The sequence below is a fragment of the Tauraco erythrolophus genome, chromosome 1 (assembly GCF_009769465.1).
Source record: "Tauraco erythrolophus isolate bTauEry1 chromosome 1, bTauEry1.pri, whole genome shotgun sequence".
Lineage (NCBI taxonomy): Eukaryota > Metazoa > Chordata > Aves > Musophagiformes > Musophagidae > Tauraco > Tauraco erythrolophus.
Genome location: NC_141465.1, coordinates 5662361 through 5690314, shown reverse-complemented (window position 1 = coordinate 5690314; position 27954 = coordinate 5662361). Strand labels below are relative to the sequence as shown.

Sequence of the window (27954 nt, the reverse complement as noted above, 5' to 3'; positions counted from 1 at the left end):
TGAAGCAGGTTTTTCAGTTATGCATTTATAAAGCTGGTGTGAGCGTAGGCGTAAGAGTGAGCAATGATTCTAGAACTGTCTGGGCCTCTTTATAGCATTTACTAACAGATGAAAAAGAGGGGAAGGCCACAAAATTAACTTGATCCTAGTGTGACAAAAAAAACTATGCTCCTACTTAATCTGTGCCGTGTCTAGTAGGAACAGTATAGACCAAAACTGTCAATGGTGAACACAAAATGCAAAAGAAAATGTTGATTTTCTTCCAAAATTAAACTATCTCAATAGCAGGCAAAAGCAGAAGAAAAGTATCCTAAAACATCAATGTGTTCAAAGAAATATAGGACCGACCTACCCCGAATGCCTTAGCAAGAAAGTGCCCAAAAAAATAGAAGGAGAGAAAAAGTAGACAGCAGATGGAGCCAGGACTGCTTTTCTCCACATTAACCAGCTTTCTCTTCTGTCTCCTTTTTTGGCATCTGTCTCTTTGTTCAGCTTTGTTATTCTCTTTTAAATCATTTTAAGCAAATATTTTTATGCTGAATTGCAGGTATATATCATTAAACTAATCTTTACACAACCAATTTACCTAAAGGAATATAGGAAATTATTTGCGCTTGCCAGTATTCTACTAATGAACATTTTAATATGCTATACAGAACTTAACAACAATCTCTTTCTGTCTAAGATACCATGTGTGGCATCCAATTATTATTACCCAGCTGGCTTGAATTGAAATTGAATGTAATTAACTAATTAACTAAGGTTGAGACCCTGCCTACAAAAGGCGGGCCATTTCCTCCTGGCTGTGGAAGATGCAATGGCATCCTTGGAGCTGCAGCCCAGGCTGGTGAGCAACATCTGGTGACCCTGATGTGATACGTCTGAGGACCGTGACTCCCTTGCTGGAGCCAGAGTTGCCGGAGCCAGGGCTGGAGCGAGAGTCCTTTGGTAAAGAAGGTAAAGCCGCAAGCCCTGTATGTGATATTCATGGGATGGAAGTGTGCTGGAGTTGGAGTGAATGGACTGGGTCTCTGCTCACTGTAAAGCCTTTACTTTCCTCTAAAAACAAAAAAATGGTAAAGCAAAAAAAGGGGAATTGTGGCATCCAATTATTATTACCCAGCTGGCTTGAATTGAAACTGAATCTAATTAACTAAGGTTGAGACCCTGCCTACAAAAGGTGGGCCATTTCCTCCTGGCTGCAGAAGATGCAATGGCATCCTTAGAGCTGCAGCCCAGGCTGGTGAGCAACATCTGGTGACTCTGACGTGATACATCTGAGAGACCCTGAGGACTGTGACTCCCTTGCCAGAGCCAGAGTAGCCTGAGCTGGAGCGAGAGTCCTTTGGTGAAGAAGGTAAAGCTGCAAGCCCTGATGTGATATTCACGGGAGGGAAGTGTGCTGGAGTTGGAACAAATGGACTGAGTCTCTGCTCACTGTAAAGCCTTTACTTTCCTCTAAAACCAAAAAACTGGTAGAACAAAAAGGGGGAATTGTGGCATCCAATTATTATTGCCCAGCTGGCTTGAAGGTTGAGATCCTGCCTACAAAAGGTGGGCCATTTCCTCCTGGCTGTGGAAGATGCAATGGCATCCTTGGAGCCGCAGCCTAGGCTGGTGAGCAACAACCATAATATATTTCATTAGCTTAAAAAAGAAAATCACACCAGTAATAATACACAGTTATCCAGTATAATTGTTCACATGGTGTAAACTGCAATTTTTCAGTAGAAGAACTGAAAGCTTTTGTTCTATGATAGTTTATATTAGACTGCAAAGACATGTTTTTTTTCAAAGTGATTTTTGTATTCTCTAAATAGCTCCAGAAAACACAGGACTAAACTCAATTTTAAACTGTATTGATTAAGTAACAGGGCTTAGAGTCAAAACTGTTTCTGCTAATTTGTATAAACTTAAAATTTGCAACTTTTCTACTAATATTTTACAGATACCCTGTTTTGTGTAACATCTGGCAGCAAAACTGATTTACTGACATAAATAAATCTTGAGAAGATGTCTATTTCAGTTACATTTTAATTTTTCAAAGGAGTATTTTTTATATAAAACTCTCAGTTTAGCTAAGACTTTCCAAAATGTCAAACCCAAGCCATGGATTCTGTTTAGCTCTTAACCTACATTAGGAACCAGGGCTTTTCAGTATGTTCTCAGGATATTCTAAAAATTATCTTTTTTTTTTCTTCTTAAATAAAGATACCCACAGATAGTTCTTTTACTCTGTGTAAAGCTAGAAACAGTTGCATAGAAAATGCCATCTACAGAAGGGACTCCGGAGCTACAGACTGGGAATGCTGATGTCCTATTGATCCTTGGCAATATGGTAAAATAAAGACTACCTAAGCACGTAGATGAAGGTCATTGCAGAAGCCAGCAGTTTCTACAATGGGAAATTCTGTCTGACTGGTTTTCTCTAATTCTATGAAACTGTCAGTATGCATGTAAATAAAGGGGATATGAATATATGTAAGTTTTCCAAAAGCCTTGCAATAACATTCCACAGCAATGTTATTAAAGCAACAAAGTTATCATGGGACTGAAGAAGAGTTTTTTTTGTGGACTGAAAGCTGGTTAGATAACAGAAAAAAGATAGGGTTTAATGGATTTTTACCATGAAGAAAACTCAAAAGTAGGGTACTCTATGGATGAGTGCTTGGATTGACTTTATTCATAATTATAATTATTTATAAAAGATAGGAAACACTGAAATCTCCAAGTTCATAGCTGATAGTAAGCTCCTTTGGATAGTGCTAATTCAGTCCAATGACAACCAACTCCTGAAAGACCTCGTTAGCGTGAATAAGTGGGCAAGGTGATAAATGAGCTTCAGGGTGGATAGACAAAGATTAGGCATCTAGAGAAAAAACAATAACCTTAACTAGGCTTACATGATGCTGAATCTGGAACTAGCATTTACAGCTCAGGAAAGTGATTTCCTAGCATGGCTGGCATTCCTCTGAAGTCTTTGGTTTAACGTGCAGCAGCAACCCAAAAAGCCAAATAATGGTGGACATCATCAGGAAACGTATAAAGAATAACACAAAGGGCATCATTTTGCTGCTAGATAAGGCCTTCGTGAGCCTGTTACTTGAGTACTGTATGCAGCTCTCGTCTCCAGACCTGAAGAAGCAGTCAAATTCAAGCTGACAGAGGGAATGCAACTAATGCTCAAAGTGGTGGACACAAGCCTTATCAGGAAAGGCTAAAAGAGCTGCAGCTTCAGTTTGGAGGGGAGAAGGCTGTGGGGGATATGGTTGAGATTTACATAATCAAGAGAGCAGGTAAGCTAATGTGGAACTGTTAGTTGACAAAACCACAGAGCCACTCAAAACAAAAGAAAGATTAATTTAAAATAGAAGGAAAAAAAAAATCACAACTTTTTTTACACAACAGGTAAGGAAGTTCTGAAACTTGGCACCATAGGAGGTTGCAAAGGCTGACAGAACCAGCAGGTTCAAAAATGCATTGGACAAATTCATGGACATTATTGATAAAGGGATTCTAAAAGGACTGACTAAGGACACACTCCCTGACATCTCCAATCCAGTGATGGTGGATGACAGGAGATTAGAAAGGGAATGGACTGCAGAAAGAGATCTAACTTATTATTCTCCCTAAATGATCTATTATATTGCCACTGTCAGAGACTGGCTGCTGGGTGACATGGACCATTGGTTTGTCCCAGCAGGCTACTTCTTCTGAGCTGCTGATCTTCACCAGCAGCAGTGCAGCTGAGAGAGGGAGAAAAAGGAGATCGGTATTGGTGGAGAAAAACACAGCAGAGAAAAAACACAGAAAATGTGGGTAGACCGGAGAAAAAGATGAGTGTTACTGAAACACGGAACATGGGCAGGAAGAAAAGATATGCACAGGGAACAATAAAAAGTTTCATACTATTTACATATACAACTTTTGGCATAGAAGAATAGGACTTTCAGCGATAGGCAAATTTGTTTCAACTTTTAATTTTTAAATTACAAAACTTACTTTGTCATAAAAGGTCGCTTAATAAGCTATGGTAAAATTTTGAGAAAATGTCTGTCCTGGACATAAAGTAGACTTCAAACACAACCTGAACTTTAACAGTTTGGTTTCACACATATTATACGCTGATAATTATATTTCTATGAAAAAATCAGAGAGATATGTTAGCATATTTGAAATGAACGGACTTGTATACTATAAATTTTTGTACTACAAACATATGAAATCTTTTTTCCCCTTGGAAGCAGCTTAATGTATTTTAAAATACTAAAACATAAAATCGCAAAAATTAGTATCAAGTCTGCATTTTTAATACATATTGTTTTCACTCCATTTTTTTTTAAAGTCTGTATGCAGACATATGACTGCTTTTTGAAACACGCTAGCTCTACAGAACATAATTTCTCAATTTCCTCATATTGCTTGGCCTTGAAAAAGAAAGTACATCCAAAGCTGTCTTCCAGATAATTAGTTGAAAAAATAAATAACTACAATGAAGAAGAAATCTTGCAGTCCTCACCAGAATTCCTCTTTTCATGACAAAAATCTCTGCAGAAACTTCAGAGCTGTTTTTTTCCACTGTCATTTTCAGTTCTGCAAACCGAATGTTAAAGGCTATCAAATAAGGACGGACCTACTCGCACGTGATTCACATCGGTGCAAAGAGTTGTGAAGTGAACCACAGGAGAAAAGTAAAGGCCTTCTGAATTTCAAAAAGCATTCTCTTCATGCTTGTTCTTTGAAATGTACTGTAGTGTACCAACAATACAAAAATTAATGTAATTTAGACAGAAAAATCCACAAATAAATCAAATTGATCCCTGAGCTGCATTATTCCCAGTTCACAGCACAGGTGAGGCTGAAAGGGAACTCTGCGGAGTGCCTGGTCCAGCCCCCTCTGCTCAAAGCAGAGTGGTGAGATTTTAATCTTACTTGTGTGATCTAGTTACATCTGTGTTGCTGTGGCCAAGCAACTGCTTGACAACTGCACCATCTTGCTGCATTTACCATGGCACTGAGTTACAGCATAAGTTAATTAAATAAGTTACAGAGTAATACATTAATATAATCATCCCAAGGTAGCTATCACCCCTTTCAGAGAAATCCTAAATTCAAGAGAAGACATTATATGCAAAATTATTTCACCTCTTCCCTTCCTTTTCTTTCTAAAAGAACGCTAGCAAGTTGGGGTTTTTTTTGGGGGGGGTGGTGTTTTTTTTTTATTATTTTAAAAAACACCACAAAAAAAAGAAAAAAAAAAAAAACCACCAAACTGACAAATATACAAAAAGAGAGGAAAATGGAGAACTTAATGAAGGAATTGCATCTATTGTTCAGTAAATATACTATAATGACTTCCCACTCTTGCCATTTAAACAGGCAAGAAGAAACAGAGCATCATCCTGTAGAAAAATGCCACAGACTTTAATAAAACTGTAATTGGCTTCAGCTTTAAACGTAACATAATTAAAAAACTCCTAACCCTAAAACACTGCTTTCAAAGCTTAGTTTGGCCTACCTACTTAAGCTAAACTTCTGTCCAAATGGAGAGTCATTACAGCCAAACAGTAATTCACATGGATTTTGTTGTTGTTGCATCATTTAACCGTATCACTTGAGAACGTGAACTCGTTGGTTCAGAATATCATCTGTCCGATGGAGATCTGGTTTACGGGTATTTACAAAAATTGTAAAATCACATATTTTTGTAATTTTAATGAGAAATTTTTTAAAAAATCTGGTTTTATTAAAGTTACACCAGACCAACATAACAATAACTAATTAATTTTGCATGTCTTCTCATTTTTGGGTTTTCTGGAACTTTGCTACTTTAGGCTGATTACACCCTGTTCTGTTATGGCTGATTGTGGTTACTGTTCTGAAGTAGATATTTTGTTTGCTGCTTTCAGAATATTTTAATTTTAAAAAAATCAGCCATATTGGGGAAGTAAAAAAAATTTGCAAGAAAATTCCATGCTACTTGGAATCCATTATAGAAGATAAAGTTTTTGAAGGCTGGGTTTTTCTTAAAAAGCTACAGAAACACAGTGTTAAAACCCCTCTTTGATATACAGATAATCTGTATTATTGGTGTATTTCTGTGGAAATCTTTTACTTTGCAACATAATTTGGCACTCCTGTATATAAGTGCTATTACCAGATTTCATTACTAGTGTTTACAATATTGTTTACTATTTATTACTAATTTATAATTAATCTTCTCCTACCTTCTTTCTGTATGCATACTGTATGCAATTTGAGGACTTTTTTTCTGATGTGTAGTGAAGTGTATCCCTGCCCATGGCAGGGGAGTTGGAACTAGACAATCTTTGAGGTCCCTTCCAACCCAAACGATTCCATGATTCTATTCGATATCGGCCCACATCTCAGCTCACATATGGTGAAGATACATTCCAAATGAAATGGAGATATTTTGTGCCAGTTTTTGCCCTCCAACAGCAGTGAAATCTGGCAGATCTTGCACATCACTGTCCCCTGCTGCATTGCCCGTAACACTTCAAGGCATAGCTCACAGACACGAATGAAGACACCACATCCAAAGATCACAAGGATCAGATCTCTGTTTACGTAACCACATGTCAGTTTTCCTGCCTTTGCCTCATCCAGTGAGCATTTAAAAATATACGTAGGGAGAAACGATGAATGGACCCACTACAATCAACTTTTCTCTGAGGCTACGATGGGATGTATCTGTACTACAACGGATGCCGGACAGGTGCAACTGAAAGCACATATCCATCCTTAAGGGATACAATAGATGGAATGGGATGAACAAAGCCAAGATGAGCATTCATAATTTATTCAGTATGACTTTTTGTGATGTCCAGTGGATAATGCAGAGATTTTCTCAAAGGAACTGTTGCAAAGAACACACACAGGATAGCCTCCATGCTTCCCATATGTTGTGTCCTATTCAAACCAAACGTGATGGAGAATAGCAACAAAATACAAGCAGGCACTTCAAGAAAATAAAAAGACGCAATAAAGACTAGATTGCCACATGCAGAGATGTAGGTGAATACTGGCTGAATACGGGACTTGACTTCTGAGTGTTTGACCTCACAGCATTCTTATATAGTAGATTTTTAATGAAATACAAGCAATTATTTTTAATTGATTGGATTCAAGTTCTGCAAAAAGCCATGGTACCATATACACCTATATCTGCATATATATCACGGAGCTCAGCGAGCTACTTCTGAGTACACGCGTTCATCAACTCAAAGCCTTAAGCATTAAGAGACTCCTTTTTTTTCCAGTACCATATACAACTTAACTTCAAAGGAAACATAAAATTGTACCTCATCAGACTTTGACCCTAGCTACGGGTGACAGATTGTCTCTAGTATTTTTTACTATTCATAGTCTTTGCTGGTGATTTGTTGGGAATGGGCACAGCACTGCACAAAGATAACATCTTATTACATTTGAGCATATTTACCAGCCATCTGTGCCTAACAATTCAGCTTTCTCTCCTCTCCACAGATGATCGTTACCTACGCTTCTAATCACAGTCCTCTAACCTTCCCCATCATGATTCTAATAGATATTGTGATAAATTAATATATCCCTATAAGCTGCTTTTTATAAACACTTTTTCTTAGAATAGCCAATTTTACAGTACATTCATGTAGCTTAGAGTACATCAGTTCACTTTTCTAACTACCTTCTTTTTTCCATAAAGTGGATGCACTAATACTAACTTCTCACAGTATTTTCACACAGACTTCCAAAAGGGATTTGGGCATATACCATACACCAGGGAGTATCAGATGTTTCAGAATAAGAGTCAGATATGAATGGAAATTCATCTAAATCAACCAAGTGAGAACGGGGTCTGTCTTAGACTTAGTTCACTCTGCTGAGGACAGCTGCATGTGTTACATAGTATATGTATTTCTACTTGGAAAAATAAAATCCACCACTACTTCATATTTTTATCCATGAGCCTCCAAGTAATTTCTCAGTTATTTCTTTAAAAAAAAAAAAAGTATACATTTTTTAATTTCAGAAAAAGAAGAAAAAAAAAGTTGCTTATACAACCGATGTTTTACGCGACAGCTCTACAATCAGAACACTGAGATATGGGCCAATCAATCAGGCTGAATTTCCTCCATCCTCCCAGAAGCGATTCAAAAATCACTCTTCCCAGTACAACAGTGAGAAAACTTCCCGTTAACTAACTGGTGGCCCACAGGTGAGGTACAGTATATGCAGTGTGTTCAGTTCCCCATAGCAGGGACTAACAGTTAGAAGGATAAAAATGGTGGAACACAAAATAAAGGAGAGACAACAAGAGAAAACTTGGGGATGGGAGTTAAATTTGTGAGAAAAGCCCTGTGCCTCAGGCATAAACTCAGTGCAGTTCTCACAGAATGAGAGACGGCATCACCACACCACATCGTAGGGGTCAGGCCTGTGTTATGTAAACGTGGAGACACTGTGTTCCTCAGTATGTTCTATGGGTTTTTCACACTTTCGAGGATATCCAGGGATCTCCCAGTCCCATCATCAGCTCAGGAAAGGAAGACTGGAGTTCTGTTATGATGGTCTGGTCCCTGAACAAGTGTCTGTGAAAAAGTGATCCCTGAACAGAGAGAATATTAAGCTATCCTTAATATATACTTTCAGTGAGGAGGGACATTCTTTCTTGGGCGGAAAAAGTATATCCTGAATTTCAACTCTTTGTCCAAGGACTCCATGTGATTGAAATTAATGAACCCGTGGATTAAAAACCAAAATAAAACCCCCAAAATACCCACTTGAAATGGCACACAAAATTACAGTAAATAGTTTAACTTTAATGTTGCCCTACATGGAGTCAGGATTTGAACTCAGTGATCCTTGTGGGTCCTGTTCAACTCAGGATGTTCCATGATTCTTACATTGCTAAAAATGCAAGGTCAACCATAAAAATAAAATAAATAAAAAAAAACCCAGAAAAATTAGAACATACCCAAACTAAGATAATCTACGTAATACGAATTTGTTTCTCTCTTGTAGAGATTAATTAAATTATCTTTTTCTGCCACAGGACTTTTGCCTTACTCCATGCATAGTACAGTCTGGTCTGTCCTACGGACAAACCAAAAGTAAACCATTAAAGAGCTGTTGTCTGCCAAACTTGTCTACTTGGTACAAAATAGGAAGGTGCAAGGTACAATTCAGATAGAAAACTGCAGAAAGGAAATTCTATCAATGCTCTTATCACTTAGTTTTATAAACCATCAAGCCAAGGGCCATGAATTCAGCTTTTCACATGTGGCTGCTAACCATGTTTCCGTTTTGTGATTGACCAGTTTCAGATAATGGAGGCCGATGATATTCATACATCTCAGGTACAATTCACAGGTCGAATGTGAAGCTAGATCTGTAGTCATTTGAGATGGGAAGGAAATTTAGAGCTGTTTTGACTATCTATGGTGGACATATAGAACCATAGAAACATAGAATGGTTTGGGTTGGAAGGGACCTCAAAGATCATCTAGTTCCAACACCCCTGCCATGGGCAGGGACACCCTCCACTACACCAGGATGCTCAAAGCCTCATCCAGCCTGGCCTTGAGCACTTCCAGGGATGGGGCAGCCACAACTTCTCTGGGCAACCTGTGCCAGTGCCTCACCACCCTCGGAGTGAAAAATTTCTTCCTTATATCTAATCTAAATCTCTCCTCTGTCAGTTTAAAGCCACTGCCCCATGTCCCATCACTACATGCCCTTGTAAAAAGTCCCTCTCCAGCTTTCTTGTAGGCCCCTTTAGGTACTGGAAGGCTGCAATAAGATCACCCCGGAGCCTTCTCTTCTCCAGGCTGAACAACCCCAACTCTCTCAGCCTGTCCCCATAGCAGAGGTGCTCCAGCCCTCAGATCATCTGCGCGGCCTCCTCTGGACTCGCTCCAGCAGCTCCATGTCCTTCTTGTGTTGGAGACTCCAGAGCCGAATGCAGTATTCCAGGTGGGGTCTCACAAGAGCAGAGCAGAGGGTATTCATACTGCCAATATAAACTGACTGTATGAATAACTTGCCTAAAGACTACTCTGTAGATGTGCGGAGTACTTGCAACTGAATACGGAAACAATGGGAGGCATAATGGGAAGACATAAGAGGTACAAAGATGTTAAATATGCTAAAAAGATCAGATTCAAAGCAGGTCAAGCTGGAAACTCAAAACAGTGGACACTAAACAATGTGGCATTTGAGATTTTCTGTGCCTCAGTTCCTCATCTATATAGCAGGAATAGGATCTCCATCTCACAGCAACATCATGAAGGTCAATTGATTAATGTTTATAAAGCTTTCAAGACTACAGTGGTGAGCACTTCTGTTGTGAAAGTCCACAGGGAACTTAAAATTCAGGCACGCTCTGAGTTCTAAGTACACAAAGAAACACTGAAGTGCTTTCCATTGAGCAAACACTATTCGTTTTACTAAATTAGACCCATAGAAGGAATACAAGATGCTGGAATTAAAGGTTGTATGTGCAAGTAAACTGAATTTCAGAAATCTGGAACTTTTGAGTGCTTTGTTTTGCAACCTTGAAAGTCTTAAAATGGTTTTGAAGCTGTAATTGCGTGTGTTGGCCATGAAGGGTATGCATTAACACATTTAGGATTATATTTGATTAACAATCACAAACAGTGATGCGAAAAGATAGGTATTTGCAAAAAGCAAAACAAGGGAGTCCAGTTATACTACTATAGATAGCTTAAAACCTTCAAAGTTCTTAAAAACAGAAGCTTTTCATGTGCTCTTTACCACTGATGAGTCCTATTTCTAATTAACATAAATATTTAAAAAAGAAAAATACATTCTGCTTATCACATTTCATAAAATTACCATCATCTAATTACAGAAGTGTCATTTAGACTCTGAAGTTGAAACAGAATAGGGTTTTTCACCTAACATTAGATCCAAATGCTGGGATATAGGAAAAATCCCTCCCAACATCATCTTATTTACCATTTAAGGATCAAAGGAACTCTAAGCACTTACAAGTGAAGGTTAATATTTATTTTAAAATGGGTTTTCTCTGAAATGTAGCACTTCACACACTTTCTTTTTTCCCCACGAATGACCTTCCAAAGGAAGCAACACAGATTAACCAAAGATGATATAACAAAGATGATTTTTTTTTATTCTTCAAAACCAAAAATAGAACTATGTGCTATGGCAACCAGTCATTATTAGTCCAGCTGGACTGAGTTGAGATAATGAACTAATTAACTAATTACTAATCAACTCAAGATACCTATCCTGCCTACAAGAGGCAGGCCATTTTCCTCCTGGCTGTGGAGGATGCAATAGTGTCCCTGGTGCCGCAGCCCAGGCTGGTGAGCGACAACTGGTGACCCTGACATGATACATCCGCGAGACCCTGGGAAGCCCCGACTCCCTCGCCGAGCCGAGAGCCCTGGCTGCAAAGGAGCCCGAGCCAAAAGAGCCGGAGCCAGTGCCGGAGCCGGGAGCTCGAGCGAGAGTCCTTCGGAGAAGAAGGTAAAGCCGCAAGCCCCGACGTGGTATTCGCGGGAGGGAAGCGTGCTGGAGTTGGATGAATGGGCCGGGTCTCTGCTCACCTTAAAGCCTTTGTGAAAACAAAAAAAAATTGGAAAACAAAAAGGGGGAATTATGGCAACCAGTCATTATTAGTCCAGCTGGACTGAGTTGAGATAATGAACTAATTAACTAATTACTAATCAACTCAAGGTACCTATCCTGCCTACAAGAGGCAGGCCATTTTCCTCCTGGCTGCAGAGGATGCAACAGTGTCCCTGGTGCCGCAGCCCAGGCTGGTGAGCAACAATGTGCTACTGCAGAATTGTTCTTAAACTGTCATTCCAAACAGTCATTCCAAAATTTGTCTTCTCTCTGTTATCATTGAATTGTAGCTTCATGTTGTATTTGCAGTTAAAGTACCTACTTGACTGCTGTCAGAGGGGCTAAATGTTCATCTTCAAAGGTCAACAAAATAAAGTATTACCATCTAAAATTTAAGACCATCTTACAGGAAATCCAGATAATTAAGGTATTGGCTACTGATTAGATGCATCTTGAAGGCCTGTTTTTGTCCTAGATAAGTAGGGTTGGGAAGGCACAACTGTAATCGGCCATGGGCTTCCACACCAGTCTCAACAAAAACCTCGAACTATTCTGGCCTCCATGGGTTTTGTATAAAGATTGGGTCATGTGTATACTGGAACTATGACTATGCTATCAACAGGAATAATACAGCAAGATTCAAAAGGATGTTGATTAGGTAGCAAGACGACCCAGTAATATCACTGAAGACCAGTTTTGGTCTTCATGAGACCACTGGTATCATGAGATACGAATCTCATGCTTTGGGGTTTAAAGGCAGTCCATAACCATCAGCATTTGGGGAATAATTCTGGGAGATTATTAAATTGGCTGTTCTTGAACCTTTTTTAGGGTATCCAGCTGCTGCCTACAGCTCAAGAAAACATACTGGGCTAGATTCATTGCACATCTAGTAGAGTTCAGCTGTTACTATGCTCTTAACTGAGGTCTTGATTTCAAACGTTTTCTGCATAAAGTTACTAACATCATGCTCTACAAATTCACCCCTACTGTTGAATATTGATATGTTTCTGGAAGATTGTTCTTCAAGAAAAGTTCAAGTAGGTCTCTATGAGAGACTTGTTTTCATGAAGAATATGCACTCTACGCTAAAAAAAAATACATCTTCATTTTTATTCATTTTGTCCCAACTGCGTCATACCCTAAAAATCAACCTTCTGCAAAAGTAATAAAATCATAGAATGGCATAGACTGGAAGGGACCTCAGAGATCATCAAATCCAACCTCCCTGTCATGGGCAGGGACGCCTCTCAACTACATCAGGCTACTCAAGGCTCCGTCCAACCTGGCCTTGAACGCCTCCAGGGAGGGGGCATCCACAACTTCTCTGGGCAATTTATTCCAAAGTCTTACCACCCTCGTACTGAAGAATTTCTTCCCAAGATCTAATCTAAATCTGTTCTCCTTCAACTTAAACCCATTTCCCCTTGTCTTATCAGTGGACACTCTTGTAAAAAGTCCCTCCCCAGCCTTCCTGTAAATTCCCTTCCGGTATTGGAAGGCAGCTATTAGGTCCCCCCAAAGTCTTCTCTTTTCAAGGCTGAACAATCCCAGCTCCCGCAACCTGTCCTCGTAGCAGAGGTGCTCCAGCCCCTGGATCATCTTTGTGGCCCTCCTCTGAACACGCTCCAACAAATCTATGTCTCTCTTATGGTGGGGACACCAGAACTGGACGCAGTATTCGAGGTGGGGTCTCACAAGAGCAGAGTAGAGGGGGAGAATCACCTCTTTTGACCTGCTGACCACGCTTCTCTTGATACATTCCAGGATGTGGTTGGCCTTCTGGGCCGCATGAGCGCACTGCCGGCTCATGTTGAGCTTCTCATCTATAAACACCCCTAAATACTTCTCTTCAGAGCTACTCTCAACCCACTCTCTGCTCAAAGTTCTACTCAAATGATTTACAGCATCCTAACTGTGATCTTCTCACTTCCAATATTAATAGGAGATCTCTCCCCTGTGCTGTATTTTAGTTTCTATATGCTAGGGACAAACATAGGCAAGCCTAAAAAATCCTTGCCAGGAAAAAAACATAGATACAGAGGGAAAATATGGAGGAGCAAAACCAAGGAAACGAGGTCTAGCCTCATTAAAATTAATATGAACTTTACTAACATACCCTACTGGATTGTTCTTAGGTTTTGGCACGATGCTGCTGTCTCACACATCCAATTCAATTCATGTGAACTATAATCAATATTTTCATGATTTTCACTTGGATACACAAATCCCAAGAGCAGCCCTAGATATACCATAAACTAGACCTCAGTTTCCTGATGTCACAAAATACAGTTCTGACAATATTTTACATTACATGAATACTTTGAAAAGGGTGCCACTGATTCGTTAGTACAGCTACCAACACATAAATTTATCATGCTCAAAAAAGGCCACAACTATTTCGTATGTAATAGTTTTAAGAATAATTCATTTTAGTCCTTCAATACAGCAGTTTACATTAATGATTTAAATATAAATGCCAAAAGTAACTCATTGTGAACTTCTCAGTGTAAAATGAAATATTCAGTTTACTTCTATGAAGTTCTAATCTATCTCTCAAACAGACACTGTGGTAATAAGCATCTTAAAAATGTCACAAAATGGGAGACAGCTTTCAGGTGTGTTACTAACGAAATGAGGTGCATTACCAATAAAACCAGTGTTCTGGCAGAGGTTGAATCTGTGTTTTTAGCGATGCAGATCTCCCACAAACTTCGGAAAGGCAATTTATTTAAACAAAAACTGCAGGGTAAGGCCCTTTAATTCTTAACTATGAGTCAGCTTTTATGTTTCATATCTAAATGCCGATTTTATCATCAGCAAAGAAAGGAAAACCAGTCTGGGGTGCTACTTAGCCTGTGAGCCCATCTGCCTTGATCCTGCAGATCATAGCAAACCCAAACTGCCATTAGCTTTACTCAGTTCTGCGTGCAGCAGCATCACAGATCATGGATCCTTAAACAAGCAGCCTCTATAACTTATGTAACTTCACATGAAAACACTCAACTGAAACACCAAAAGCTCTATGCAACAAAAGCTCGGGAGAGACAAAGCTTGGATCATAAGTGTCATGCTGTATTTTTAATTTAATTCCAACTGACGGAGGTACAAATTACGGCTCAGACCCTGCACCCTGAAGCAGGCAGGAGGAAAGCTGCGCCTGCGCCGAGTCCCGCTGCCTTCGGAACACTTGCAGAGTACGTAACACGGGGCTGGGGCCCGTGGGGTTTGATGGTTCCCTCAAACATGCTTGTAACGTTACAAAACTGTCATACAGCTGATTAAGTCGAGCCTGTTGAACAAACACTGCAGTATTTTATAAGCACATAACCACGGAGTATTTTGGAAGTTTGCTTTCAGCATGCTTTCGTATCATGAAAAAAAGAAGCTGGTCTCTTGTATACTACAGACTTCTGCAGTATCATGTATTTATAAGCAAGTGCTGCTGCAAGCAAGCAAAAGCCTTCCAATACAAATATTTACTTTGTGGAGAGCATTTTAGCCTGAGACCTAAGGCAGGCAAATATTGCCCACTGAAATCTTCTCAAAATGACTATTCCTATACGCCAAGGAGATGTATTTCCAAGCAGATCTATCAGAACATTACACTGTCCTCAAGCAATATCAAGCCAAAGAAGGGAAATAACAGAGATTAAGTAGAAAAATAATTTCTTTTCACCTTATCCTGCCTATGTTTGCAAATGTACCGTAAAAATTAAAAATATTTCATACTAGATACAGATCTTTGGCCCTATCAAATGACTTAAACATGAAGAACCATGTTGAGTTTTCGAAGTCTCAGAACGTCAGACCTTCTAATGATGTTTTAATATATCCTGATTGTTTACATTATCCTTTTACTGAAGTGACAAACACGGGAGACTGCTGTGCTGAATACCTGGAGTCTCACAAAATGCTGAATTACTGTGTACATAAGCAGGAGGAGTCAAATTCAAACCTGGGAAACAGGAATGATTTTAATGCACTGATCACTGGCACTCTATCAACAGAATAATTTGACTCAAAAGGCCTGAACCTGTTTTGGTTCAAGGTGGCAGAGAACTATAAAACCTCCAGAAATTAGAATTATGTAGCACCCATTACAAAGGTCTCTGACTCTTTAAGTCTTGGGGGCTCATCCTTCTTCCTGAACTCCCTAAGAGTTTTGACGCTAGCTGTAACTGAAAACCAAATAGAATTAAGATCATGGTGTCTACCGCCAGGAAAGCTGTGTGTCTCACAAGGACCAGGGCTGCACACAAACTGTCTTACAGGCTTGTCCTGTTTATTTGTATTTCTTCCTTCTTCCCAAAACACAAAAAGAAATAAGAATGTGCTGGAGTTGGCCATAATCAAATTTCAAATAAATTGATATCTGGTTAATAAAAGGAAAGTATACTTAATAGATGACGTTTATTTACTCTTAATAACGTAAATTGCACTAAATAAAAACTCTAGTTTTGAAGCTTCTAAGCAAAACAAATAAGAAAATGAAACTTTCAGTATGAATGAATGTCAAAGTTAAAGATAACAGCATAGGATCATAATATAACCTCTCCTTTCCCTTTTGGTCTTCATTAGCACAGTTTTGTATGCCAGGGCTGTTCAGAAGTACCAAATAGTTTGTACTGATTTTAGTTATGCATTTAAGAACAACACTGAAATCTTCGTTGCAGAAAACAGATATAAAACATAAAAAACACAGGAATATCTTACGCTCAAAGAAAATTCCCACTTAAAAAACAATGCCAAACAAATTTGGCAGCTTTTGGTATTTATACTGTCCCATTAAGTTTATTGTCATATAATCATAATCTTCAGAACCAATGGTAAAAAACCAACCTGAATCTACACCCAATTCCTCACAAATAATTGAAGTGCTAGGTTCAGCAGTTTGGCAATCCCTGCACTGTCTTTTATTTTTAGCTTGTGCTTTTTTCTTAAAAAAGGAGAAAGGAAAAGAGGATGAGAAGAGTAAGCAAAGGAAGCAGATATATACGATTTTGAATCTCTAACGACTTGTAAATGTTATCTGTACTAGCACCAATTGATTTGCTTTCCTGCCCACCCAAAATCTTGTTACTAGTTCGGGGTCCAACCGTGAACTCAGGATTTGGCCCTGAACGCTGAGATCAAGATTTTTATGAATTTACTGACCACCCCAACTCTGCAGCAAGGAGAAAAAAACACATCAACAAGATCTCCGTCTTTTCATTCCAAAGTCCTTATACAACCACTGCAGTTCTCAAGTAAAAGGCTTATTGGTATCATATTACTGCCCCCATACACACACATACCCCTCGTAGCTTTTATTATTTCCATAGTAAAAAAAAACTTACAGCCCTTACCTTACAAATTTGAAAATAGTCTGAAGTGAGCGTCTCCTGGATCTCATCTCTCGGAGTCCCTGCGGCTCCTGCAGTCCCTGCTGGGTGCACAGAGCCACCACCAGCCCCACTTCCACCACCACTGCTTCCACCGGGGGATGAGGCAGTTAAACCATCCAAAACTTTGCGAAAATTAAATTTCTTCATTTTGGAAAAATCTTTCAGAAGATTTGGGGGTGGAAAAAGGATGTGTCGTAACACATTCAGCTACATGTAGCAACAGAAAAAGTCTTTAATGGTCCTCTGAGTGAGGCAGCACTTTAGTCCCTTCTATCGAATACACTGTCAATATTAGGTGTAATTGATCGAAAAATACAGAGGCTTCATTTTGTCAGAAGTAAAAGCTACCCGGAAAGGTGCTTTTAAAAAATAAATTAAAAAAAAAAAAATCCACAAGCAGCAGAACTAAGATTTACGTTCAAACAAGGAACAATGGCCATGGGGTTCTCTCACAAAATCCACATTTAGCAGCTGTTAAAACCGAAAAGGAAATAAAAAATTCAAGCCGGCATCCGAAACAGTAGGCTCCATCGCTCTATCTGTTCTGCCTAAGGCTTGCCTCCGGTCTGGACTGTTCTAACAAAACTACAAAAACGCGGCTACATGCAATCTTCTCTTCCCCTCAAACCCTTCCAGTCAGGGGACTCTTAGTCCGAAGGGCTGCAGAGCAGCGGATTCCCGCTCCCTGCAACCCCTCTCCCCCCGCCGCCGCGACTCTGCTCTAGATCCCTGCCCGCCCCAGCCAGCGCCGGCAGCCGCGGCTGCCCTTGATCTCCCGCTGCCCCTGGGGCTGCCGGCCGGGCGGCTGCGCGGCCGCCTCCCGCGGTGGGAGCCCCTCACCTTCCTCGCCCCCCCCCCCGTCCCGGTGAGGACCGAGCGACGTTAACGAGCAGCCCCCTCAGCCAGCCCAGCCGTCCCGGGCCGACCACCTGTCCCGTCCCTGAGGCGACGGACCCCCTCAGCCCTCCCGCCCGGTCACCGAGCCTGTGCTGTCACCGCGCCCGGGGCTGCTCCAGGGGGACCCAACTCCCTCGGCGCCGGGGGTGACCCGGGCGACGCGCCTGGTGCAGCCGCTCGCTCAGAGGCGGCGGTTTCTAAAGCTCCTCGGGGGCGCCAGTGCCTGGCGCGGGGCGGGGCGGGAGTGGAGCGGGGCGGGGCAGGGCGGGGCAGGGCAGGGGAGCGGAGGGGAGCGGAGGGCGGCGGTGGCTGCGGCTGCGGCGGCTGCCGCCCGTCCGGCGCGCTCGCCGCCGTTCTCTGAGGTACTGAAATCTCCACCGGCGGCGGCGGCGGCAGCCGCAGCTCCTCCTCCTCCTCCTCCCCCTCCTCCTTCCCCCACGCCCGCCCTCCACGCCCGGCCCGCCCGCCGCACCAGCGCGCGACCGGGCGCCTGCGCCCCTCCCTCGGCGCGCGCGCCCGGCTCCCCTGAGGGAAGAGCAAGAGGGAGGGAGAGCGGGAGAACGGTCGGTGATTGACAGCAGCGGCAGCTTCCGATTAGCTGCTGAGGGCAAGTTGGGCGGATCATAGAATCATAGAACGGTTTGGGTTGGAAGGGACCTCAAAGATCATCTAGTTCCAACCCCCCTGCCATGGGCAGGAAAATCCTGGGATGTGAATGGCGGAGAGGGGAGGAGGGCGGGGACTGCTCTCCACGGTTTGGCGGTCGGTCGGCTCCGGGCGGAGCCTCAGGCCGCCACTCGCTGTGGTAGGGACAGCATGGCCGAGCGCCGCTGTGATCCGCGGCATCTGACTGGGCGGCCGCAAGGATGGGCAGGCGCTCTCACCAATGGGAAAGGCCACAGCGGGGGTTTCTCCCCGCCCCGGAGCTGTGAGGCGCCTTCCCGCCGGGACGCCCCGCCCACAAGCCTGGCCGGGCGTGCGGCGCTCAGGGGCGGGGCCAGGCGGTTGGCGGGGAACCTGCGGGCAGCGCGGCCAGCGGGGGACGGCCCCGCCCCACTGCGGCGGCGGCGGCGGCGGGAGCGGCAGCGGGCCCCGGCGCCGCGGCGTGCGGAGCGCCGCGGCCGTGCTGAGGTCCGAGAGCTACCCGCGGCGGAGGCCTGAGCGGAAGCGGGGCTGGGCGGGGGGACGGAGCCCTCTTTAGTTCTTGTCAGGGCAGCGAGCCGAAGTCGGTTCTCAGCCTCGGCGGCGTGTGGGAGGCCAAACAAACACAAAATGTCGCCGGAGGTAACGGTCCCGGCGGTGTCGGAGCGAGGGCCCTAGCAAGGGAGAGCACGCATTGCCTGTGGGGTGCCCAGCCCATCTGCTGATACCACTTGGCTCCTCAGGCGCAAATCCTCTTTTCCTTCCTGAGAGGAATAAAAGGACCCGCTGTGGCCCTTCTGGGCCCGTGGTGGTTCAGTGATGCCCCAAGCAAGGCTTGCTCCAAAGTCGTGGAAGCACGCGACCTGGGATGGCATCTCCGGCCTCTGAAGTGTGATGCAGCACGAGGAACAACATAGTGTACACAACTCTTTAAAAAGGTTATCCAGGTCAGAAACAAGCAAGTTAGCTATTAAAAGTGACTCAAGGCACAGTGCTGTCAGTGTAGTTGGAAGCTTGAAATGGAATAAAGCAATATGAGGAACAAACTTCTTTTGAACAGTGCTAAATATATCACACCTCTTCTTGTATAATAAAATCATAGGGGTGATGCACATTGGTCACCACATTTTGCAGCTTCTTCAGCAGTGCTTAGCTTAGTACACTTCTGATACTCTGACACCTAATCTGCTTTTTGAAATACTACAGTTATGTGAAGCAAGGCAACACGTTTTTATATCAGCTCCTTATGCTGAGCTCCCTACTTTTTTTTTTTTTTTAACTTCAGCTCGTCCCTGTGTATTCACAGGTACTCCCCATCTGAACAATAAAAAGATTCCAGTGAAGTTCAAACAATAACTGTAGCTTCACTTAAGTCCTCATGAAAAATAAAGGACACATTGCTGATGAAACTGGAAAGCTTGATAGGTTTCTATAGCCAGAAAAAAAGGAACAGACCTTTTCATAGGAGACAAAATAAATATATGAGGACCATGGCTAGGAGACAGAAATGAAAAAGAGAATGAGACTGAGTAAGCAGATCTGTAAAGATGCAAGTGCCGGGTTTTGGAGAATAAGGAAAAGTCAAAACAATTGAAGCTATTTGAAGAATCCCATGTCCTACTGATATTAGGTTCACCACAGGCCGTGCAAGTGAAAAGAAAAAGACAGCTAACAAAACCCAAAAGAAAGATAACAACATGAATTGTAAATAGGGAAGGGAAAGACAACGTTAAAAATGAAATAATTAGGATGAATAAAATGTCATGGACAGACTTGCAAAAAAGAGAATAGACAAGAAGCCAAGGAGTGCTAGAGGAAGAAAATCTGATAACGTAACAGTCCCACAGTTCTAGGGAGGACAGAGATAGGTTTTAATGATAGGTTTGTAAAATTATGAAAACACGCGTGCTGGGTTTATGTGGTTGGGTTTTGGTAGAGGGAGAGGGGCTACAGGGATGGCCCCTGGAAGGAGCTGCTGGAAGCTTCCCAGCTCCAAAAGTCAGACCTGCCCCTGGTCAGGGCCGAGCCGAGCAGTGCCCCTGTGAATACCACATTTACGGAGGAGACATACAAACCTGCACCGTGCAGGACCTGCAGTGAAGAGAGCGGGTAGGTGGGTGCCTGGCCCTCAGCCTCCTGTGTGGGCAGCTGCCTGCACTGGGCCACTGCCGTTTGACCAATGATGACCATAGCAGCACGGCTCGGAGCATTTCGAAGTGTCCCACTCATGGTGCCAGCTGGGCGAAGTTCATTCTGCTGGAGTGCCAATGTTCATTGGGCTGGTTGGGCCCAGCACAGCTACAGCAGAGAGAGGACTGAGATCTGAGAGAAATGGCTACATAGACACCAGGTCGGTGAAGAAGGAGTGGGAGGAGGTGTGCCAGAGCTGGAATTGCCCTGCAGCCCGTGGTGAGATGGCAGGCAGCCCCCCCTGCAGCCCACGAAGATTAATGGTGGAGCAGAGATCCACTTGCAGCCCGTGGAGGACCCCATGCTGGAGCAGAGATGCCTGTGCCCAAGAAAGTTCGTAGAGGATATCAAGTGTGGCCAGCAGGCCCAGGGAAGTGATTCTGCCCCTCTACTCCGCTCTCGTGAGACCCAACCTGGAATACTGCATTCAGCTCTGGAGTCCCCAGCACAAGAAGGACATGGAGCTGCTGGAGTGGGTCCAGAGGAGGCCACGAAGATGATCCAAGGGCTGGAGCACCTCTGCTATGAAGACAGGCTGAGAGAGTTGGGGTTATTCAGCCTGGAGAAGAGAAGGCTCTGGGGTGGTCTTACAGCAGTATCCTGGTTTAGGCGACTCTGGCAACTAAACTCCACACAGCCACTTGCTCACAGATCCCCTCAGTGAGGTGAGAGGAGAAAAATGTAATAAAAGGACTGAGGGTGTGACAAGAACAGCTTGGGAGCACCCACCGACCATGGTCCCGGCAGAACAGACTCGACTTGGGAACAAATCAATTCAATTTAATGGTTACTTGAGAGGATAACAAGAAACATTAACAGTTACTTGAGAGGATAACAAGAAACAAAGCCACATCTTAAAAACAACAGCTCCCTCCTCCCGCCTTTCCTTTCTTCCCTACTCTGCCTCCTCCCCAGCTGCTCAGGGGGACAGGGAATGGGGGAGTGCAGGTCAGTTCATCCCATGTTGCTACTGCCGCTCCTTTTCTTAAATGAGAACTCCTCACACTCTTTCCCTGCTCCAGTGGATCCCCTCCCCACGGGACACTCCACAGACTTCTCCAACTTCTCCAGACTTCCCGCAGGATGCAATCCTGACCCATCAAATTGCTTCAGCGCGGGCTGTTACCGCAGGGTCAGGGGTTCTGATGGAGCTGCCACCCGCTCCGGCGTCGGTCTGTCCATGGACTTCAGATGCGTCTGTACTTCGTCGTGCGTCCCATTCCCTACGCGCTCCCTTGGGCTCAGCCATCTCTGCTCCAGCACGGGCTCTCCCCGGGCTGCAGTGGGTCTGTGCCCCACAGTCTGCCATGGCTGCAGGGGCCGCTGCTGTCTCGCCACCAGTTGCAGGGGAAACTCAGCTCCGGCACCTCCTCCCGCTCCATCCGCACTGACCCAGTGTCTGTGGCCGTTTCTCTCAGATCTCAGTCCTCTTCGGGTGAACTCGGCCCAGCGGCACCCCAGCATGGGGCACTCCGACTTCCCCAGGCAGCGCCGCTGCTGCCATCTGCAGCCGGTGCCACCGGCCCAGCATGAGCAGAACCGCCCGGGGGTGGGGAGCAGGGCAGTGCCCTCCTCCCTTCCAACTCACTCCCAGGCAAAGCACCTTTTCCGGTTCCTTTGTCCCAACTTAAATAGGGCAATTCACAGAGGCGCGGATTGGCTCAACCCTGGCCCGACGGGATGAGAGTCCAATCTGGTGGCCAGAGCTGGGTCTGACCCGGTTCTGAAACCAGGGAAGTCACAGGGAGCAAATCCCCTCTCCTGCCACCAGAACCCCTTCACACAAACCCAGCACAAGCAGCCTTCCAGTACCTGAAAGGGCTACAAGAAAGCTGGAGAGGGAGTTTTTAAAAGGGCATGGAGTGGCAGTACACAGAGCAATGGCTTTAAACTGAAAGAGGAGAGATTTCGATTAGATATAAGGAAGAAATTTTTTACATTGAGGGTGGCAAGGCACTGGAACAAGTCGCCCAGAGAAGTTGTGGCTGCCTCTGGAAGTGTGTTCAAGGTCAGGTTGGATGAGGCTTTGAGCAACCTGATCTAGTGGAGGGTGTCCCTGCCCATGGCAGGGGGGTTGGAACTAGATGATCTTTGAGGTCCCTTCCAACCCAAACCATTCTGTGATTCTATGATTCTATGATTTTATGACTGTCTCTGTGGGAAAGGACCTCCATGTTGCTGGAGTATGACAGTGGAGCAAAGATGTGTCTGCAGTCCACAGGAAGGGACCCCACGCAGGAGCGGGTGGCTGCACCCGAAGAAGCTGTGACTTTGTGGGAAAAGCCTGTGCTGGAACAGTCTGGTTCTGCAGTGTCATGGTTTAGCCCACCCAGCAGCTAAGCAACCACGCCTCCTCCCCCTCAGTGGGATGGGAGGAGAAAATCAGAAGAAAAAGTGTAAAACTTGCAGGCTGGGTTAAGAACAGTTTAATAGAACAGTGCAAAAAATGAGAAAAGAGTAATAACAACAATCATATTAATGAAAAGAGAGTAGTACAAAAGGAGCGGTACAAATGCTCACCGCGCCAAACACAGAAGCTGGAAACCCTGCATGCACGGCCTGCTCGCAATCAGCCAAGATGCAAAAAAAGCCCCTCCCTCAGCTGGCTCCCTCAATATATGGTCTCAGGGCATGACACATACAGTATGGAATAGCCCTATGACTAATTTCAGTCAGCTGCCTGTGCTATGCCCCCTCCCAGTTTTCCTGTGAAAGGTTAACTCTATCCCAGCTAAACCCAGGACATACGGAAAGGACTTACATTGGAGAAGTTCATGGTGAACTGTCTCCCATGAGAAGGGACCCCATGCTGGAGCAGGGGAAGTGTGTGAGGAGTCCTCCCCCTTTAAGGAAGGAGAGGCAGAAACAGTGTGTGATGAACTGACCTGCATCCCCCATTCCTCATCCCCCTGTGCTGCTAGGGGGAGGAGAGGAGTGGAGGAAAGTGTTTTTAAGATCTGGCTTTGTTTCTCGTTATCCTCTCTGATGTGATTGGTAATGAATGCAATTGATTTGTCCCCAGGTGGTGAATGTTTTGCCCATGGCCATGGTTGGTGGTTGATCTCTCCCTATTCTTATCTTGGGCATTGAGCCTTTTGTTACATTTTTCTCCTCTCCATCCCAGCGGAGGGGGTGTGCGGGGCAGGGGGGGTCAGGCAGACTGAGCGAGTGGCTACATGGTGCTTAGTTGCCATCTGGGGCTAAACCATGACAATGGGGAGAGATTTTAGATGTTAAATTGATACATAACAAATGAAATAAGATATCTCAATGCATTGTGGGATATATGTATCTGAATCTATATTTTAGACAGTAAGGAGAGAGTATATTCTTCAGTGCTTTCTTCTGGATAGTATCTTTTACGTTTATCAGTCATCTTATTCTGCATGGTCAAACAGAAACCAAATGTTAAAAGGGTAACTGCTAGCAAGATTTGCTGAGAAAGAAAGCATCTTTAACAGTGTACACGTTGCTTAGGTAAGCTTGTGACTACATGTAGTAAAAAAAACTAAAAAGATTGGTCAGAATCAAACCTGGCAAAGGAGACATACTAATTCAACATTATGTGATCTCAGTCAGATTCAAGAGCTGACCAAGAAAATGGAGAACCAGGAAAGATGTGCTTAGATCAGCTAACCAAAAAGTGATAGTAGTAGAGATTGTGTATGTGTTGTATATGACTGATCATTAATGCTCTGATCTGTTCCCTTTTGGGTATTTTTCCTTTCCTCATCTGGCTTTCTTGTTTTATTTTTTGATAGCAAATTCAGCCAATGAGCTAGAATTTCCTGACTTTGTGAAGCTGCAAACATATTTTAATCTCAGACTTATATTGGTGCCAGTTTAAATGGGGACATGTAGAAGTGTGCAATAAGACTTTCTGCCTTTTGAAGATCATTCGTAGGTGGCTCTTGGTTTCACAGTTCACACTTTTTAAATGATTCATACTACTCCTTTTGATATTATGTGAATTAGTAGTTGAAATCAATGACCCTTGAGAGAATCAGTGTATGCCCATCAGCAGCTGACTAGACCACAGCCTTGCAACTATACCCTACAAGAGAGCTTCTGTGCCTGTGCTGAACTAAAGAGAAAGGACGTAATTAAATACCAGAAACCCATTTGTGCCAATGCAGGAAAAACTGTGACTTTCATAGCTGCCCATTCCTCATTAGACTTCAGGACATTTGCCAATATTATCCATGTTTCTATGTAATTCCAGAACATCGAATGGCAGCAAGCATAGTGTTCCTTCCTGCAGAGCCCCACTAAAAATATCCCCCGTCAGTGCTGAGTATCTGGTTAGAACAGCTTGCTGAACTCTATCAATTAGACAGATCTTAATCTATTTAATGTGTTTTATTAAGGCTATATAATGCTAATGTTTTAATCAAAATGTCAAGCAGTACTAAATCAAATTCATTAGGAAGGTCCAAGTCTATCACATCCATGTGGTTACCTTGATCAAACAAACCTGTAATCTTATCAAAAAGTGAAGTCAGGCCTGCTTGTCAAGACTTGTTTCCATAACGCCATGTGGACTTGCTTTCATTATATTCTTACCCTTTAACTCTTTATTGATTGAATCACACATAGCATGACTGCTTTAATTCACATAACATCACTGTTTTGTCTAGGATTACTGAAGATGCCACATCTATTACTACCTGGGTCATTCTGCTTGATTCTTGGAATAACACAAGATTTCCTTTGGCCCTGTGAATTTGTAGCTGTACGGCAAGCTGTTAAAAATTAACATTAGAAAGCTGGAAGTCTCTTAATATTTTATGATCTTTGGATACTCAGAGATTGCTGATTGAAAAACAACAGTGCCATTTTCATCCTCCATAGGTGTCAATGGATAGAAAAATAATTCATGATGCTCATGTAATATTAATACATGATCCTTTTTTTTTTCTTCAGAAGTACATGAGAAAAATATTTACCGTAAAAATTAGATCTTTTGTGCATGCTTGGAGACTAGATTTCTGAATGAAGAAGCTGTGACAAGGTGGAAGTGTCCGTATAAAACTAAGAATGCAATTTTGTAATAAGAACTCCATTTTGCACAGTGGGCCAAGTACAGGTGTAAATTAGCCCATAGACAGAGTTATCTGTTACAACTTGAGGTGATCCATTCTCGCAGCTCTTGAAGGGGAAGGTCCTGCATCCACTTGAGCCCTTAGGGTTTTTGACTCTTCAGCAATAAATTAATTTGCTGGGAAAGTCAATAGTTTTCTTTTGGTGTAATGAGCTGGATTAGCTCTTTGCAGGGTCAGACAAGCACCAGAGCCAGTGCAAAGAAAGGCAGAACTATAGGCCTGCATGGAAAGATGAGAGTAGTCTCCCTTTTGTTAAACTTAGTTCAGTTCAGGCATGTAATATAACTTCATCGTGATGGTCGCCTGTTGAGTTATATTCTAAATATGTGCCCTGCCCAGGAGAGGCTGTGCATCTCAGTGAAGAACTATCACAAGCACCTAAACAGCAGGGCATAAAATTTTGACTCGTTTCTACAGACTGTCCTGCTTGTGGTAGGTAGAGAAATGTCTTTCTTGCAAAGGGTTCTCCCAAGGCTAAGGTGAGACTCAGCCTGGATTTGGTTGCAGTGGAAGCAGGGGTCTTTTCCTAATCGATTGTGGGGTGCAGGCTGTAACAGAAGCCACAGAAGAGTTAAAGCCTCAGTGATTATTATCTGCACAGCAGTTACTTGCTGTATCTTTTCTATAGCAAATATGCAAAACTCTGGAATGTCTAATCAAGATAACTGGAGTTCTAGTCATGACAATGTGAGGTCTTGCCTGGGACACAAAACTGGTTTAAGAGGCTGCGTAAATACAAGGGTAGTTAATATATGCCGTATACCATGTCACCACAGATTTCTTATCAGCTTTTATTGTAGTTCTCAGGCTGATGTTTGGTCTTCTCTCTGCAGCCAGCTTGCATTGTATTCCATGTTCAGTTTTCTAGTTCTTCCTCTTGAGCCCTTTTATTAACACTTAATTTTATAGATCACTAGCTGTCACGTAGCTCAGCTACCTCTTTCTCCTCTTACTCCTCCAGTAAGGATTAGACAAAGCTGTCTTGATTTCCCAGGTCCTGCTGTGAGCCAAGCTATTTGAACTTATAATAACCCAGGTTTGCAATCCAGCCTGTACACATCCAGTGTATCTAAAAGTGCAATGGTTCATTAAAGTATTTTTAGTAACTGGCAGGGATTGTCAGAAAGCAAAGTTGTTATTTTCTTACCCTAAAGTTTTAATTTCCACCAAACATAGGTCTGACTTTTGATCAATATGTACCTTCTCTGAATTTTTTGCAAAGTATTTTCATTGATGCTTTTTCCATTCCGAGCATTTTCATCTTCTCTAGTAGCTGCAAAACAGCAGGAACTGATGCCTTTTCAAAGTCAGTTGTTATTAGTTCTCAGAACAGCTTTCCAAAAAAAGCTATGAAAATGTGATAGTTCTCAATAGAAAGAAATGCTAGTGGTTCTTTCCCAAGTGTGTCCCTATCCAGGTAGTATATAGCCAGGTCACCAAACTGACTGGTCACCCTTCAAAAAACATCAGCAAGACATGACAGATTTCCAAGTTGTCAGGGATAAGCTTTCAGATAAGGAATTTCAGGTATTAGTCGGGCATGTTAGATAATCTACTGTATTTAAATCCCTGGAGAGAACAAGATCCTTTAATAAAGCAGAATCAATAAGACTTTAGCAAATCAGGAAGACTGTAATTCACAGTGAATATTCTATTTGTTATCAGCTTTGCTACCAATTTGATGTTTTATGCCTTTTTCCCGTTATTGCTCTGAGGTTTTTTTGCAAATTTTTGGTCGTGTTTGAAGTGACAGCTAATGTATTTTAAATTGTTAGTTCATTTTACTAGATTCTGCAGTAGCAAAGGTCTCAGTTAGGACAGGGCTACTTGTCTTGGTTGCTTTCAAACCCACACAGTCTTGCAAGTTTAAAACATAATCTTTGAATTCGTATTTCACTTACAAGAGACTATAAAAGAAGAGCATAAGAAGGTAGAAAGAAAAAAAGATACGTTTAACGAGTCTACTCTTGCTCTGTAGAAAAGCCATCAGCACAGTTTGCATTTTTGGGGGGTTTCTTCCAATACTCACAGAAAAGAGACTTTTTAGCTGTAGAAAATTTCAGCTGCCCTTCAATATCCTTCAGTTTAAATTATAGGGTAAAAAGGTCATTCACTCAAAC

The 27954-nt window shown here is 42.9% G+C and overlaps 1 protein-coding gene across 5 annotated transcripts in view; it reads right to left on the bottom strand.

The window, feature by feature from the left end:
• Nucleotides 1-17150, bottom strand: part of STXBP5L (syntaxin binding protein 5L) — a 211990-nt gene extending 194840 nt beyond the window's left edge. For all 5 annotated transcript variants that reach the window (XM_086619299.1, XM_086619226.1, XM_086619458.1 and 2 more), the window contains exon 1: nt 16965-17150. In XM_086619299.1, the coding sequence (XP_086475425.1) occupies nt 16965-17150 (186 nt within the window). The remainder of the gene's footprint in view (nt 1-16964) is intronic.
• Between the last annotated feature and the right edge of the window lie 10804 nt (nt 17151-27954).